This window comes from Myxine glutinosa, chromosome 1 (genome assembly GCF_964187855.1).
Source record: "Myxine glutinosa chromosome 1, kmMyxGlut1.1, whole genome shotgun sequence".
In the NCBI taxonomy this organism is placed as follows: domain Eukaryota; kingdom Metazoa; phylum Chordata; class Myxini; order Myxiniformes; family Myxinidae; genus Myxine; species Myxine glutinosa.
In genome coordinates this window covers 178032460-178050133 of record NC_136261.1, presented here as the reverse complement: position 1 = coordinate 178050133, position 17674 = coordinate 178032460, and the positions used below count along the sequence as shown (strand labels likewise).

General features: G+C 48.8%; 2 protein-coding genes across 2 annotated transcripts in view; one reads left to right on the top strand and one right to left on the bottom strand.

Moving 5' to 3' along the window:
* The window catches only part of LOC144890669 (uncharacterized), a 178687-nt gene that overhangs the window by 114463 nt on the left and 46550 nt on the right, over window positions 1–17674 (top strand). The gene's annotated exons all lie outside the window — the stretch shown is intronic.
* On the bottom strand, window positions 3969–16168 carry LOC137419299 (acylglycerol kinase, mitochondrial-like). Its single transcript, XM_068105416.2, has 3 exons — window positions 16114–16168; window positions 8753–8828; window positions 3969–4698 (listed from the first exon to the last, which is right to left on the bottom strand). Exons 1-3 carry the CDS (start codon window positions 16152–16154, stop codon window positions 4555–4557), a joined length of 261 nt encoding a protein of 86 aa, XP_067961517.1. The 5' UTR covers window positions 16155–16168; the 3' UTR covers window positions 3969–4554.

The following is a 17674-nucleotide window of genomic DNA, read 5'->3' as shown; positions in this document are numbered from 1 at the left end:
TGGCTCTCCTGAGGGTGGACACACACTTGTTTCGGGCTTTGTGAAAGGAAATGAGATTTCCTTCCGTTGGAGTTGCTTTCCAGGAGACGAAAGCAAGTTGTTTCTGGGCAACAGCCTCACCACAAGATTCCATGTACCATGGACGGGAGGAAGGGTATGACAACTGAAGACGAGATGGGATAAATCTGTGCATGACAGAGAGCAATTTACTTTGAAAGAATTCCCAGGATGAGTTGATGTCAGAGGCGGTAGAGATGGGAGACCAGTCCAGATGATTGATGGCTGCTTGAAGACCGTGCCAGTTGGCCTGAGTGAAATGCCAGACTCGTCGACGCTGAGAAGGCTCTCTGAGAATGGTCAGAGAGATGTCCACTTTAACAAGCACATGATCAGATGAGCCGATTGGAGCAGAAGAAGAGCAGCAGACATTTTCAGCGAAGTTAGTCATAACCAAGTCCAGAAGAGAAGATGCTCCGTTGACTGAGATCCAGGTCGGGAAATTGACAGAATGTGTCAGTCCCAGTGAGTCGCAGAAGTCCTTTGCTGAAGAGCCATGGCTGGTGAGAGAGGTACCCACACCCAGCCACTGGCATGTTGCAAACACACTGGCATGTTAGATCTTAAAAAAAACACACGGGTGCAAACACATGTGGACACACACACACTCCATTCAAAGACTTATGGGAAGTTACGAGGGGCGGCAATTTGACATCTCACCCTCAGCGTCATTTTCCCTCAATACGCCACTTCTCCAGTGCACTTCTGTTTTTAAAATTCCACCAAGATAAAGAACCCAGATTTCGTAGTTATTGTATATTTCGTATATATTTCACTGTTAATATTACAGAACCTTTGTTTTTGATTCAGAACTTAATGTATCCTTTTAAATCATAAAATAAGAAGAAATGGCATTGACAAAATTATTGACACCATCGACTTAATATTTGGTAGCACACACAGCCTTTGGACAAAATAACTGCAGACAAGTGCTTCCTATCACCATGAATGAGCTTCCTTCACTTCTCTACTGGCAGTTTGGCCCACTTTTCTTGTGCAAAAACTGCTCCAGTTGTCCAAGATTTTAAGGGTGCCTTCTCCCAACTGCTGTTATCAGATCTCCACGATCTGGACTCATTGCTGGCCACTTCAGAACAGTCCAGCGTCTTGTCTTGAACCATTCCTGGGTGTTTTTTGAAGTGTGTTTGGGGTCATTGTCCTTGGACAATTTTCAAGTTTTGGTTTGCTTCACAACCAGTTTTGGTTTGCAACACCCATGACCTTCGACAGAAACCCGGCTTTCTGACACTGGGTTGAACATTGCGTTCCAAAATGTCTTGGTAATCTCCTGATTTCATGATGCCATGCACACATTCAAGGCACCCAGTGCCAGAGACAGCACAGCAACCTCAAAACATCACTGAACCTCCTCCATGCTTGATGGTAGGGATGGTGTTATTTTCTTTGAAAGCTTCATTTTGTTTTCTGTAAACATAGAGATGATGTGCTTTACCAAGAAGCTATAATTTAGTCTCATCTGTCCACAGGACATTCTCCCAGAAGGATTTTGGTTTGTTCAGTTGTGTTTGGCAAACTCCAGTTCTCTTATGTCTCTCTCTCAGCAGTGGGGTCCTCCTGGGTATCCTACCATGGAACCCCCTTTCATGGAGTTTGTGACGGATGGTGCGAGTTGAAACTGTTGTACCTTGTGTCTGAAGGTCAGCTTGAATCTGTTTGGCAGTTGATCGAGGTGCTTTCTCCACCATTCAAAAACTCCTTTGCTGCAATCTTAAATCAGGTTTTCCCTTGTGGCCACGTCCAGGGAGGTGGGCTCCAGTGCCATGGGCCGTAAACTTCCTGATAACATTGCGTACAGTGGACACAGGAACATCAAGGTCTCTGGAGATGGACTTGTAGCCTTGAGATTGTCCATGCTTGGCTACAATCTTGTGTCTGACCTTCTCCGACAATTCTCTGGGTTTTTTTTTCTTTTCTCCATGCTAATTGCGGTACACACAATGCCCCAAAACAGCAGAATAAATCCTTTTCTCCATTCAAACTGGTTAAATGAGTTATTTTTATATTGGAGGCACCTGCAACTCACCACAGGTGAGTTCAATGCCAAAGTAAAGGAAAATCACCTGCTTGAAATTTAATTACTTCCAAAAGTTGCCAATAATATTGTTATGTTTGTGGGGGGTTGGGATGCCTTGGTCCAGGTAGATTGTATAGGTGGTGTGCTTTGACTGTCGTGAAGAAGAAGAAACCCCATGTAATAAGTCGGGATCCGGTAGACCGTGTGTCGTGTAAGTGTATCTTTTTCCCCATGAGAGGGGTGGGGCTTGTTAATTAGTGAGGCATTATGGGTAAATAAATCCCCTGTGTGTAGTTGCCTCTGTAATTTATTCCTTTGTTCCCCATGACATACGCAGCACACACCGGGTAAGAAATGGCCCATTAAACGCACTGATTAATAAAAACCAACTGGAAATCACGCATCGAACAATACTGCTGGCGCCGCAGCCGCTACATCACACAGGCACGAAAGATTCGTGAGGCCACGCCCCGAAGATCAATGATTGGTCCGGGGTTTGATTGGCACAGAAAGATGGGTAAGATGGAACGCGCTGATGTGGTCAGAGACAGGGACGAGGTGAGATGACGTCAGAGCCACGCATTCAAAATAGTTGGAGCTGCAGACATTTTTCCTTCTTGGTTTGGGTTTGGTGGTGGACGGTCATGTGCTGACGTCTTCTCGTCCCTTCTTGTATTGGAATTTGTTGGTGAACGGTCGCATTTTGGTCTCTCTCTCAGCATCGCATTTTTATCTCTCGCCGCATCGACGTCCTTCTGGTTCTTCTCTCGTTGTGGATGTCATCGCGAACGGCCGTTTTAGGACATCTTGCTGGTGGTCGTGAGGAGGAAGAGCCATGGACCAGGAACTGCGGTTTCCCGTGCAGATATTGTGAGGACAGGAGCAGCTGGAAGAGCGAGCTACACGCCTGCTCGTTCGCTTCGCGTGGGAGGCCTATTTCGAACCAACAAGCGCAGCCTGGTGAACGAGGGCACACTGAGCGCTTTCTCCCACCAAGGCCGGAGCCACTCCCGGATTGCTCGCTTGGGGCCTGGAAGATTCCTGGCGAGACACACCAGCCGAGTTGAGCTAAGTGTCCACGAAAATTACACGTATTTATTTTCAGTTCTTTTATCCCTTCTGTGTATTCGGTTCTATCTGGGAGCGCTGCATTTAGGAATTTCGTTTTATTTGGTTTCCTGCATTTCTTTCATAAAACCGGTATTTTTGTACATTTTACTTTCGTGTTGTTCGAGTTAATTTATGCAGGTGTGAATACGTCGGGTGGAGGCCGTGCAGGTAAGTTTGTCATCCCCCTTTTTCACTTTCGTGTCACGAATATCGTCATCATTGGATTGAACGCCTTGGGGTAAAGCTCATTTGGTCATCCGTGTTACACCGCGCTGTTCAACACCCCGTCTCCACCTGGATCTCTGGGGAAACTATTGAGGGCTAACCCTGGGGTAACACTCAACCAGACAATTAAATTTATTCATTCGATTTGGAGTCAATCCTTGCATGTCCATATGGATGTATTTATTGTTTACTTTTAATTCATATTATTATGAAAAAACCGAATATGCTCTCTTTATGTGTTGTATTACTGTCTATGTCTTACGTTGTGTAAAGTTGTGTGTGCACGTGAAATAAAGTTTATTTCATAAGTTGACGTGAGTTATGATGATTGTTTTGATTATGATGTGCTGATACTGAAATGTCTCTGTATTCCGTGTTATACAATTATTGTAAATGCAAATAAACAAGTCATCATAATATATTCCTGAACGAATGTTGTTCTTGTTATATTCAATACTTGGTTGTGCCACTGATGCAGTGCCCCTCTGTAGGTTAGAGCACGAATTTTGAATCCAGGGTGCCGGTGATAACTCGTCCCCTTTTTTGCAAAACACCATGGAACCTTTAATATCCGGTACTGTCCTCTGAATTGAGAGCAGAACTGACAGAGAAAGAAAATCTGGTCCTTTGTGTACATCATTCAAATATGGAGAAATGGTATCATTGTTCATGGTGCACATGGAGTCAGGAAGTGAGTTGAGGCACCAAGATGATAGTTTTCGATGGAAATTGTGTTTCTCCGATTTTACTTCCTGCAAAGGCAGTGCTCAGAGAGCAATATGTTTTATTTAAGATATTACAAATATAACGGAGCATTTGAGATGATCACAAAAAAAAATACACGAGCAAGCAAAGCAAACGAAAATATCGGTGAATGATAACGAACCGATAAAAGTGCAATAAATACACCTGTAGTTCCTTGTGGGTATTGAAAGGGACAAACAATGATCAATCATCAGCTCTGAAACAACTACAGGTGGTCATCAGAACTTAAAAATGAAACATAATGACAGAAAACATATTTGGATGGATTATAAACGGTCTGCAATGTGCTGAGGCAGGTTAGAGACTCAACATGTTCATTCATTGTTGAATTTTGAAGCTGAAGAAGCATCTGTCAAGGTCTATCAGGTGCTTGGTTGAACTTCCTGCAGAAGCTGCTTCCTGGCAGTGGAGGAGCAGAAGAAGCGGAGCTTCCAAGGAATAACGCGCACAGTGATGGGCATCGCATCATACTCTTCATGATCAATGTCGAATGGAGAATCCAACGACTTAAAAACAAATCGGAGGAACCACGTTTTCAGATCACTATAATAAATGCTCAATATGCACAAACTTTGATAGTTGTATTCTCTTTTTCTTATTCTCCTACATCAGTGTAGCTACAAACAGGCCACACCTCCAGGTGCACCATGGAGTTCACCTCAAGCTGTGCGCATTACGACTCGTGGATGTAACAAAATGAAAACGAGTTTATCAATACGAGACAGAATTCACAAGAAATATTAACAAAACTAGAACGCCGCTCAGTAGAGCGCATACTCCCGCCGTGGGTGGCCGCTGCTGAGCCCTATCTTCCAATGGTAAAAAAATCCTTCAAAAAATTCCTGGATCCGGAATAATATCCTGAGCTTCACCAAAAACTAATCAATTCTTCCTTATCACAAGGGCAATCATCCCACCAACTTTCATCCAAAACCGTTCAGAACTTTTCCAGATATCTTGTTCACGAACACACCAAACAGACGAACACACACACACACACACACACACACACACACGATCGAATGCATTTCTCCCTAGCGGGAGTAACAATGTCAGGGAAGGAATATGTATGATTTGTGTGCTTTAGTTGTGTTTTAAACGCGTCTCGGCAAATGCAAAAGGTCCATCATTTCTCTACAACTCAGGTTTTCTTGTTATATGCAAAGTTTTTTTACACAGAGTCTGAGGCTCCTGGAACAGACTTTACACAAACCACACAGATGCATACATACAGACAGAGCTGGCAGACAATACAGGAGTGGGTTTCAGACAAGCAAGGCCGGGAGAAGCAACACAACTTCCCTGGGCACTCTATGTACCGACGACGCTGAAATGTTAGTCTTTGGCATGATGTCGAACCCAACTGATCCTGGACTCTGTGTCCTTCTCTCCTGACAAGGTGGAGAAGTTTTTGTCAAACCTCGACTCTGATTCTGCAACTGGACCAGACGGCATCAGCCCACGGGTCCTAAAATCCTGCTCTGCCGCTCTATCTCACCCTCTCTCTCTGTTCTTTTCACCCTCTCTTTTGCTCAAGGTCATCTGCCAGCATCTTGGAAATCAGCAAACATTACCGCTTTACACAAAAAGGTGCAAAAACAGATCCTTGCAACGACAGACCAATCAGCCTGCTCCCAATTATCAGCAAAATCATGGAATCCATCATTGCTTTGGATATCAAATACTTCCTCTTCTCCAATGGCTTGATCTCCGATCATCAATTTGGATTCAGACCAGGTCATTCTACTCTGGACATGTTGCTTCTGCTGTCTCAACAGTGGATGGAGGTCCTCAATGCCAAACAGCAAATCAGAGCTGTCTCCCTTGACATATCACATGCCTCCGATACGGTCTGGTTCCCAGCGCGGCTCACCAAACTCTCCTCCTATGGTATCCATGGAAATCTCCACTCATGGCTAGCGGACTTCCTCTCTGGTCGTAGTCAACGTGTGACCCTGAATGGATTTCTCTCATCTCCCCTCCCTGTTCTGGCTGGAGTTCCCCAAGGTAGTGTTCTGCGCCCTGTGCTATTTCTGGTCTTCATCAATGATCTCTCCGACTCTCTGGAAAATCCTCTCCATCTCTTTGCTGATGACTCTACTCTACTCTCTGCCGCTGCATTCCTCATCCCTCAGATCAGCAGTCTGCAGCCTCCTCACTCTCTGCAGACCTGGACAAAATCACAGACTGGTCAAACAAGTGGAACATGTCTTTCAATCCTGACAAATCTCACACTCTTACTAAGTCTCTCCGAAAAGACCAACTGGAAAACCCTCCCATCTAATTTCTCATCAATCCTCTCGAAGAAGTACTGTCGCTCAAGCTTTTGGGTCTCACTATCTGCCATGATCTTTCTTGGGAAAACCACATTTCCAAGCAGGCCTCCAAAGTCAGTCGCCGACTGGGCATCCTCCGTCGTGCGAAGTCCTTCCTTGGCACACCTGAGCTCCTTGCCACATACAAGGCTTTCATCCGCAGGTCAATGGAATACTGTTCCCCCCTCTGGGCTGGAGCTCCTGCCTCACACCAAGCTCGGCTTCACGCTGTTGAAACCAAAGCTTTCAGAATCATTGGAATCTCCTGCGATGAAGCTAAGTCGCTCCGAGGACCTTTCACTCATTCACCGCCGGCAGGGTGGTGGTCTTTCTGTCTTCTACCGACTCCTCTCCGGCCTTGCTCCCCCAGCTCTCTCTCTCTCTCTCTGTGCTCTGTCCCCCAAATATTCCTGCAGGTCGCACAAGATCTGCCAGCAACCCTCTTATGGTTAAACTGCCAAAATCTAGGCTCTCTGCTCATCTTCACTCTTTCAGTCCCATTTTCTCCCGCCTCTGGAACAAACTCCCCCACTCCCTTCAATCCCACTCCTCCCTCCAGGTCTTTAAAACAGCTGTTCACCACCATCTCTTATCTTCCCCCATCCAAAACCTTGATCTTTTCTACCCCCACTAATTCACCCCAGATACACTTTTTTTAAATTCCAACTTCTTTCCTGGAAGTCCTTGCAGTGTCCATATGTCTCCCTTGATTTTACCTCTCCCACCTCCCCCCAAGCCCTCTCCCTCCCACGGTTCTCTCGATGTCCCTACTCTCAAATGTTGTGTTTGTGTCCTTCCCCCTCTCTCCCCATCTTGTCTACCGCTCCCCTTATTTTGTGTTTTATGTGTCGGTTTGACTTTTTGTGTGATTAATGTTAGCTCTTTCACGAGCATCGATCTTGTATACAAAAAAAAAAAAAGACAAGATAATTACTCTTTCCCTTTTATTAAATCCACACGAGTGATTTGTTCTTTGGACATTGTGACCAAAGAGTTATTATCCAGTGCATGATCCATCCCACCATTAAGAGGCCAAAATTTTCATTCACTCAAGATTCATACAGGGTGGGCAAAAACAAATTATTGTTTTTCTTTTCTTTTGAGGTTGTCAATATTCATCAGATATAAAATGAATCTTTTGCAAGAAAGCAGTTCAGTACATTTTTCCACATGTCAATTAGACATTTGGACAATTTTCCACATATCAGATGAGACAAAGAGTGTCTCATTGGTGCAATGACATTCCAGAGCTTTATTTGGGAGAATATTGGCACTATTCGGCAACACACCATTATTTGACTTCACGGAGAATCTGAATAGAAAGGCCTCACAAACTGTTGGGAGGCTTTCCAAAAAAGGCTGAAGCACTTTGAACTGCAATGAATCACAGTCCTGGCAAATCAAGACTAGAGCGAAGTCTATGACACGCAATCCCAAATCTCAAAAATCCCCACGCTTCCCACCGAAAGCATGATTGAAAGATTCACCAGAAATTACCCGATTTTCAAAATTTTAGTTAAAATATTTTTCCCCGTTTTGGCCCCTGTGACTTCAAATCCCCACCCCTGGGCATGAACCTGGGGTCAAATCTAAAAAATTGTTACACATTTCATGCATCCCCAATGTTGATTGCAAATACAAAGTTTCATTTAAATATATGTTAAAATGTGCCTGTAATTGCATTTTTTGGGGCATTTTACCTTTTGACCCCACCCCTGGGGGTACCCGTACTCTTCACAAAGGACACAATAGGATCTTAATGTCCACCAACTAATGCTGGCAGACAGGTCGCCCAGTTTAACGCCTATCCGAGGGACAGTAGACACATTGTTAAATCAAGCTGCCTGTGGAATAGTTTATGGCTCGGCAGAGATTCAAACCCAGGCTAGACAGCTTAGAGACGCGTATACATACCTCGAAGAGTCTAGGCCTTGCTGCCAGTCCCTGTATATTTTAACGTGTATCTTATAGCACTGCGACAGTTGGGAGGGCCAAACTAAAATAAATGCCATACTAAACTAACCCATTTCTGGGGGAATTATCATCTTCTTTCAGCATCCACTTATCGTAGTGACATGTTGGGGGAATGAGCCCATCTGGAACATGGTCCTTCACTAGTAACATGAACAACTGCAATAATTTGCTCTGTGATTTTAGGCATACATATTCCATATGAAATATATGATGCTATCTCGAGATACCTGCTCAGAATATTTCATACTTAATGATAATTTACTTGACATACCTCTGGGTGGAGAACACACTCTTGCACGTGCAATGTTTTGCAGCTTCCTTCAATCATGTCGGCCAAATTGTGCTTGCTAAACATGTAAAAGCAGGTGTCAAAGTTAAGGTGGTGCAACACATCTAAATATACAACCCCTCCCCCCCCCCCAAAGTTTTCACATTTTGATACCACCTGCATTTATGTCATGATATTTTCAAATTAAACGAAATATATAATCTTCACAAACTACTCCAAACTGATAAAACTAAAACATGCAGATAAAATGTGAATAAGTTTGATTAGCAAACAAAATCAGATGATTCTCAGTTGCATAATTATTCACCCCCTTTGCCGAATTAACCCTAAATACTTCAGGAAATTATTTGTGTGAAAGGTTACATAATAAATGTAAAAGCTTTCACCTGCATGTAATCAGTGATTTAACTTTAAAAATTAAGCTCCCTGACTTATCTGAGTTTCAAGGTGCAACTCAATTGGTCAAGCAAGGAGCTTTCCAAAGACGTCAGACATAAAATGGTGGAGAAGCATCGTTTAGGAGAGGCTTATAAGAATATTTGTCACTTATCACTTTGAGTATGGGGAAATCCATCATCAAGAAGTGGAAGACAAATCATACCACCGAGACTCTACCCAGATCCGGGCAAAAACTCAGCAGCCGGGCAAAGCAGGAAACTGTTTGGGATTTCACCTGTAAATCCACCAATGACTTTGAAAGATCTGCAAGGTTCTGTGTTTGAGATTGGGGTCAGTGTTAATCAATCAACAATATCAATATTCTTCACAATATCCTATTCCCTTCTCAAATCAAAACTGGCCTTTCTGGGCAGGTAGCAAGAAAGAAGCCATTACTGCAAAAGACGCATCTAAAAGCTTGTGTGGAGTTTGCGAAAAAGCATCTAAATGAGACTCCTGGCATGTGCAGACATGTTTTGTGCTCAGACGAGACAAAAATTGAGCTTTTTAGTCTAAATTCAGAGCGTTACGTCTGGTGCAAGCCCAACTGCATATCATCCAGTGGATACCATCCCTTCTGTTAAGCATGGTGGTGGCATCATCATGTTATGGGGCTGCTTTTCATCAACAGGGACTGGCAACCTTGTCAGGATAACGGGGAGAATGGACAGTGCAAAGTACAGGAGAATCGTTGATAAAAAAACCTGCTTGAGTCAGCCATGAATCTGAAACTGGGTAGGAGAATCACATTTCAGCAAGGCAATGATCTGAAGCACAAAGCTAAAGCCACAATGAAGTGGCTGAATAAGAAGAAAATAAATGTTCTTCAGTGGCTCTGTCAAAGTCCTGACTTGAACCAAATTGAACATTTAAGGCAAGACCTGAAGATTGCAGTCCATAGGTGTTCTTATTTACCATTTTCGTGTATGAACAACACATGAATCATCACAATCCTGTAATGAATATTTTTGTTGTGGTAACTCTTGTTGTTCATACATGTAATCCAGCAGTCGAATGACAATTTTACTATGGTTGGTTATGCCTGAAGGAATCTTTGGCCAATCAAATTTAACATCAGGCATCAAATTTAACAATCTTTGACCAATCAAATTTAACAATCTTTGACCAATCAAATTTAACAATCTTTGACCAATCAAATTTAACATCGGGAATCAAATTAAACAACCTTTGGCCATATTGGATAAAAGAGGCAAATACCAAAATTAACAAGAAAGGGCAATCAGAGATTGCAAACCCTCGCCAGGATGTGTTTGTCAGTGGTTTTCAAGGCTTTTGGTCTGAAACAAATATGGCGGCAGAACCACGTGACCGATGACATCATCATTGTTTTTTTTCTCCACTAATTTATTCCTCGATTATGCTCAAGAAATTTCATCTTGATCGGATGAAGTTTTGTACTTGTCAAATTATGACGTCATAATGGAGGCACATATGACATCCTCATTAGCATATTTTATTCCCCATGGAAAGTTCTTTACAATGAGTCATGTCTCAATTTTTTTATATTCAGCGCTTTCAGAACTATAGAGGTGCAATTTTTTTCGTTTTTCCCAATCTGGTGGCCGACCACGTGATCTATGAAGTCATAATTATCATTAAAAATTATACAGGTGGAGTTGCACCTGTGGTGACAATTTCCTGTCAATCGTACCAACGGTTGCAGAGAAAATCATATTTATTCTGTGCGGACAAACAAACACACAAACACACAAACGGACTAAAATGCAATGCACTCTCCTCTGCAATGCAATGCATTGAAGGAGCAGCGCTCCTGCTTGAGACGGACGTAGTGACGGACAAGACACAAACTCGTCCGAGAAGATGTTTATTGTATAATCATCTCGGGAACTCTGAAAACCCGTTTATCGGGTTCGCATATATATATATCCAAACCAAAAAGCATACATCAGAACCAAAGCCCCGCCTCTCAGGCGAGGCACGCTTTGGTGGTCATGTGACCAACAGGTGCAAAGGATTATAACCTCGGCGCCGCGGTTTGGCCGCCGGTTACGTCACCGGCTTGGGCCAGGAGATTCTGTTGCTGGTCTCGAGCTTTGTGGGACCCATGGGTCGCTACACACGCCCCCCCAGGATCGACTTGGTCCAGGAAGGTCAACCTGAGGGGGGTCCGGATGACCCGACCGAAACGACCCCTGGCTGGTCGCGAGGGGGTGGGGGGGGGGGGTCCAGTGTGGTGGCGGGTGGCCGGATGGGGGGTGCAGTGGATAGGGGGGCGGCCGCGCCACGGTGGTAGAGCCAGCCGTGGCGGCTGGCCGACGTCCATGTGGGCCGGCTTGAGGCGGTCCACCGAAATCCGGTCCGCCCGGCCACCGATGCTGACAACGAAGGACTTGTTGTCCCGTCGTAGGACCCGGAAGGGTCCGTCGTATGGTGGCCGGAGCGGCCCCCGGTGCGCGTCGTGGCGCACAAAGACGTACTCCGCCGTGCGGAGTGCTGGGGGGACATAGGATTGGGGGTCGCCGTGGCGGGACGTGGGCACCGGGGCGAAACATTTGGCGGCCTCCTGGAAGTCCATGCGCTGGCGCGCGGCGGACCAGGGGCCGGTGGCGTCGGGCACGAACTCGCCCGGGACGCGGAGGGCCTGGCCGTACACCAGCTCGGCGGTGGACGCCTGGAGGTCCTCCTTTGGAGCCGTGCGGAGGCCCAAAATGACCCACGGGAGCCGGTCGGCCCAGCCGTCGTCCTGGAGGCCGGCCATGAGTGCGGCCTTCATGGAGCAGTGGAACCGCTCGCACAACCCGTTGGCCTGGGGGTGGTAGGCCGTGGTGCGGTGCAGGGTAACGCCCAACGTGCGGGCGACCACGCCCCACAGTTCGGACGTGAACTGTGGGCCGTGGTCCGACGAGATGTCCGTCGGTGCGCCAAAACGCGCGACCCAGGTAGCGATGAACGCCTGGGCCACGTCGGCGGTGGTGGTGGAGGCGAGGGGCACGGCCTCCGGCCACCTGGTGGTCCTGTCCACCATGGTAAGCAGGTGGGTGAACCCCTGCGATGGGGGCAGGGGACCCACCAGGTCCACGTGGACGTGGTCGAAACGTCGCTCGGGCACTGAAAAAGGAGCCAGCGGAGCCTGGGTGTGACGGTGGACCTTGGCCCGCTGGCAGGGTGTGCAGGCGTTGGCCCAATCGCGGACGTCCCATCGCAACCCGTGCCAGACGAAACGTGCCGACACCAGCCTCTGGGACGCCTTCCGGCCCGGGTGTGAGAGGCCGTGGAGCGAAGCAAAAATGCGCCACCGCCAGGTGACCGGCACAACGGGGCAAGGTCGGCCTTGGGAGACGTCACAAAGCAGGACCGTGTCCGCGAAGGGGACGTCAGCCAAGCGGAAGCCCGTGTCCGCCACCCAGAGCGCCTGCACCATGCCGTCGGTGGCCTGGTCCGTCGCCATCAGGGCGAAATCGACGCCGAGGTGGATGGCGTTGGCGCCGGCTCGAGAAAGGCAGTCGGCCACGGCGTTGTCCTTTCCGGCGACGTGCCGGATGTCCGTGGTGTATTCCGACACGGCGGAGAGGTGTCGCTGCTGGCGGGCCGACCACGGCTCCGTGACCTTGGCCATGGCGAAAATCAATGGCTTGTGGTCGACAAAGGCCGTGAACGGGTGGCCCTCCAGGAGGTGACGAAAATGGCAGACGGCCAGGTACAGCCCGAGGAGCTCGCGGTCGAAAGTGCTGTACTTCAACTCATTGGGCAGGAGTTGCCGGCTGAAGAACGCGAGCGGCTGCCAGGCCCCGTTTACCCATTGCTCATGAACCGCGCCCACGGCGTAGTCAGAGGCGTCCGTGGTGAGGGCGATGGGAGCATGGGGTACCGGGTGGGCCAGCAGCGTGGCGTTGGCGAGGGCCCGTTTCGCACCGGTGAAAGCAGCGTCCATGTCCGTGGACCAGACGACGTCGCGCTTCCCCGGCTGGCCGCGGAGGGCGGTGTACAAGGGCCGCATGAGTTGCGCAGCTCGGGGCACGAAGCGGTGGTAAAAGTTCACCATCCCGAGGAACTCCTGCAGCGCCTTGACGGAGCAGGGGCGCGGGAAAGCGGCGATGGCCTCGACTTTGGCCGGTAGCGGTACGGAGCCGTTCCGGGTGATGTGGTGGCCCAAAAAGTCGATCGTCGCCGCACCAAAGTGACATTTGGCCGGGTTGACGATCAAGCCGTGCTCGCTCAGGCGGCCGAACAGCGTCCAGAGGTGGAGGAGGTGCTCGGCTCTGGACGTGCTGGCGACGAGGATGTCATCCAGGTAGGTAAAGAGGTACGGCAAGTCACGCAGCATGCCGTCCATCAGGCGCTGGAACGCCTGTGCCGCGTTTTTGAGGCCGAAGGGCATCCGGAGGAATTCGAAGAGGCCGAAAGGTGTCATAACGGCCGTCTTCGGGATGTCGGCCGGGCGGACGGGCACCTGGTGGTACCCCCGAATCAGGTCCACTTTTGAAAAAATGGTCCGCCCTGCCAACCGGGCGGAAAAATCCTGGATGTGCGGGACGGGGTACCTGTCGGGGGTAGTGGCGTCGTTGAGGTGGCGGTAGTCACCGCATGGTCGCCATCCGCCCCCCGGCTTCGGGACGATGTGCAGCGGCGAGGCCCAGGCGCTGTCGGAGTGCCGCACGATGCCGAGGCGCTCCAGCGCGGCGAACTCGGCCTTGGCGACGGCGAGTTTGTCTGGGTCGAGACGGCGAGCTCGGGCGCACACCGGCGGGCCCGTAGTGGGAATGTGATGCTCGATGCCATGACACACCGCGACGGCCGAAAACGTTGGTCGCGTGAGGGTCGGGAACTCCGCGAGGAGACGCGCGAAGTCGTCTGCCAACGGGAGGACGCAGGAAAGCTCGGTGGGCGCGGAACGGCTCAAGGCGCACGCCAGCGAGCTGAAAGTTTCGGCGTTGACGAGACGCCGATGTTTAACGTCGACCAGCAGCCCATGGGCGCAAAGGAAATCGGCCCCGAGCAAAGCCATGGGGACATCCGCCGTCACAAACTCCCAGCGAAAGAGCTGGCTGCCGAAGCGGAGGGCGACGGTGCGTGGGCCGAAGGTGCGGATGGCGGAGCCGTTGGCCGCGATTAAGGAGGGGCCGCAAATGGCGGCCCGCCTGTCCTCTGCCGAAGCGGGAATGACGCTCAGCTGAGCGCCGGTGTCGCAGAGAAAATGCCGCCCCGACGCTTGGTCCGTGATGAATAGCAGGTTTCCGGAACGGCCGGCGCTCATGGCTGGTAGTGAGCGCCGGCCCGACCGTTTCCCGACTTGCCGAACGTGCACAGGGGTCGACATGATCGGGCCTGCCGCCCGAACCTGGCGTGGAAATAACACCAGGCCGGGTCTGGCGGGGGCTCCGGTCGACGCGTCGGGACCGGGTGACGCGGCGTCGCCGCTGCCAGTCACGCCGGCCCGGCGGCCTTCGGAAAGGAAGCTGCGTCGCGGGCGTCGGGCGGGTGGGCGGGAAACCGCGCCGCGGGCGTCGACTGGGTGGCGGGCGGGCTCCCTGCAGCCACCCCGACGAGCTGGCTCGCCGCTCCGACGAGCCGGCTTGCCGAATCGATCTTGTCGGCCTCCCTGGCGAGGTCACGGGGGTTCGTGATGGTCGTGCTTGCCAGGGCGACCCGGACCTGGGCCGGGAGCAGGCGGAGAAAAAGCTCTTGGAAAAGGAAATCCGAGGGATGCTCGCCGAGCAACGCGAGCATGTAGTCCATACGTTCGGACGGGCGTGTATCGCCGAGCTCAGGAAGGTCGAGCAGGCGGCTTGCGCGTTCAGCCGGGGAGAGGGCGAAAGCGCCCAGAAGAAGTGCCTTGATGGCGTCGTACTTGCCGTCAGCGGGCGGGCTCTGGAGGAGGCTCAGGCAGCGGGCAGCGGTCACGGAGCCGAGCGCGGCGACCACGTCATGGTATTTTGTGGTGTCCTCTGTAATGCCACGCAGGGCGAAGTGGGAGTCCGCCTGAGCGAACCAGACGGCGGCATGTGCTTCCCAGAAAGTGGGCAGTTTGAGGGACACTGCCGTGTCCATCGCGTGTCGTAAACTCGGGGTCACCAGTGAAGGAGCAGCACTCCTGCTTGAGACGGACGAAGTGACGGACAAGACACAAACTCGTCGGAGAAGATGTTTATTGTATAATCATCTCGGGAACTCTGAAAACCCGTTTATCGGGTTCGCATATATATATCCAAACCTAAAAGCATACATCAGAACCAAAGCCCCGCCTCTTAGGCGATCCACGCTTTGGTGGTCATGTGACCGACAGGTGCAAAGGATTATAACCTCGGCGCCGCGGTTTGGCCGCCGGTTACGTCACCGGCTTGGGCCAGGAGATTCTGTTGCTGGTCTCGAGCTTTGGGGGACCCATGAGTCGCTACACCATAGTGATTAGTGATTACCCAGCGCAAGCAAAGCAAAAAGAGGGGTAATCAATTGGTTCAGGTCAGTCCATCTGTCTGTCTGTCTTATCAGTTTATGATAGAGGAACAACTTATTTAAATTGAATTTTGTATTTTGAACACAAATCGGAACATGAATGGGAAGGCAAATTTGCCGTTTTATCGTACTTTGGCTCTGAATTCATCCCGATCACAAATCTGCGGAGAGAGGTGAAATAATATTTTTACTCTATCTCCCTGCCTGGCAGTCAAACAAAATTGAAAAACATTCCAAACAGGACACTTGCTGTTTTTAAGGATGTTGTGAAGGACACAAACAACAGGCAGAGATTACTTATGCAACGTGTTAGTAGGGTAAAGTCAGACACTGTGTAAAATGGCGGTTAAACCCAGAATTAATTTATTTATACGAGTATGACTTCAGACCTCTTTAAACCTTTATTTAAATTTAATTATATACTGTGGAACACAAATCACCTTCAGAAACAGAATAAATCTATGACTCACGCTGCTTTGAGGAAGTCCAGTTTGGAAAATGACTCAGGCATCAGGCAAACCTCCACAGCTTCAGGTTTCTATGCGAATATAAACAAAGCTAACGTTTGTATAATCATTGGATTCAATTTTTTTATACAATTAGACATACCCATTTGTGGGTGTAAAAAAAAAAAAAAGTATATATATATATATATATATATGTATGTATATATATATATATGTATGTATGTATGTATGAATGTATGTATGTATGTATGTATATATATATGTATGTATGTATGTATATATATACATATATATATATATATATATATATATGTATATATATACATACATATTATTGCGGATTTGAGAATCCTGTAATTGTTTGTAAATATCACCCTCTGTAAATAATGTAATAATTCCTTGTAAATACCTCCATTAATTGAAAAGGTCAACGGTCGTTCCTTTAGCTCGTCCATGTACAAGCACGTAGCCAATCATAGAACCTCTCTATAGTTATTTCTTTATTATGTGTATTATCTAAGGCTCTGTTTTCCATGAGTTGACATTGCATTGCACCAAATGAAATAAGATAGATCCCCTTTTCAAATTCCCCAAAGCCTCCATTTCCAACCGCATTCCCCAAAACTGCATTATTGCCAACTGCATCTGCCTCCATTACGCACGCGGTCAGCTCGGAGAAGAAGGGCGTTGGCCGCGCATCGTCATCAAAGGTGGAGCAAAAGAGCCTGTGCCAGCCAACCGGCACTGCAGTGAGCGACCCGGTAGGCATGCCCGTGTAGCCCGCGGCTTGATCTCGGGAAGGGCCATAAAAAGGGCGACGGAGGGACTGCTTCGGGAGATGAGTGAGGAGGACGCACTGAGCAGTTCAGTTGAGGAGGAGCAGAGAGTTCAGTGGACCGCAGTTCAGTTGGAGTTCTGTTGAGGAGGAGTTGAGCTTTGACGCGCAGCTTTGACGTGCAGTTTCGACCCGCTGCTGCGAAGCAATGCCGCCGTGCGAACCAGATTGCGGAGGGTCGGCGGCCGCTCACTTCGAGCCTTGCCGTTTACACAGACCGGACCCGCATCCTTCGAGTCCTGTGGTCCCACCTTCTCATCCGTCCAGCCATCCACCCCTGCCATTCCATCCATTTGTGTATGTGAGTTTGTCTTGTTTGTTCTGTCCTGGGAATAAGTTAAGCCTGTAGATAAGCTAGAATTGCACTGTGTCTTCTTCTCCTTCTGTAATTATTTTCGTATCTTTCCTTCTCCCTTGGTTTCTTTGATTGTGTACATAATTGGTTAAAAAATTCCTGTTCCTCCTTACTTTGGCTTCTTCTTCCACATCCGATCGTCTTTGTGATTTCCCCCATTGAATACCTGTGGCGCGATTTAGGCCAACGCTTCGGAATCGGGTTAGTGACTGTTAATAGCTCGAACCCGTGCCAGCCAACCGCTCGGCAATTCGGTTGCTAAAACCGCTCGGCAATTAGAACATCTAAAACCGTGGTTCGAGCGGGAGTCCCTCCCCTGCTTCGCAGTCAGGAGTGGCACTCAAGTCCTTGGGACTTTTCATTGACCAAATACC

Coding starts and splice junctions, on each gene's coding strand:
- LOC137419299 (XM_068105416.2), bottom strand. CDS start 16,154: ATGCCTGAGTCATTTTCCAAACTGGACTTCCTCAAAGCAGC. Junction 8,829..16,113: donor CTGGACTTCCTCAAAGCAGC/GTGAGTCATAGA, acceptor TTACATGTTTAG/CAAGCACAATTTGGCCGACA. Junction 4,699..8,752: donor AGTGTGTTCTCCACCCAGAG/GTATGTCAAGTA, acceptor TTTGTTTTTAAG/TCGTTGGATTCTCCATTCGA.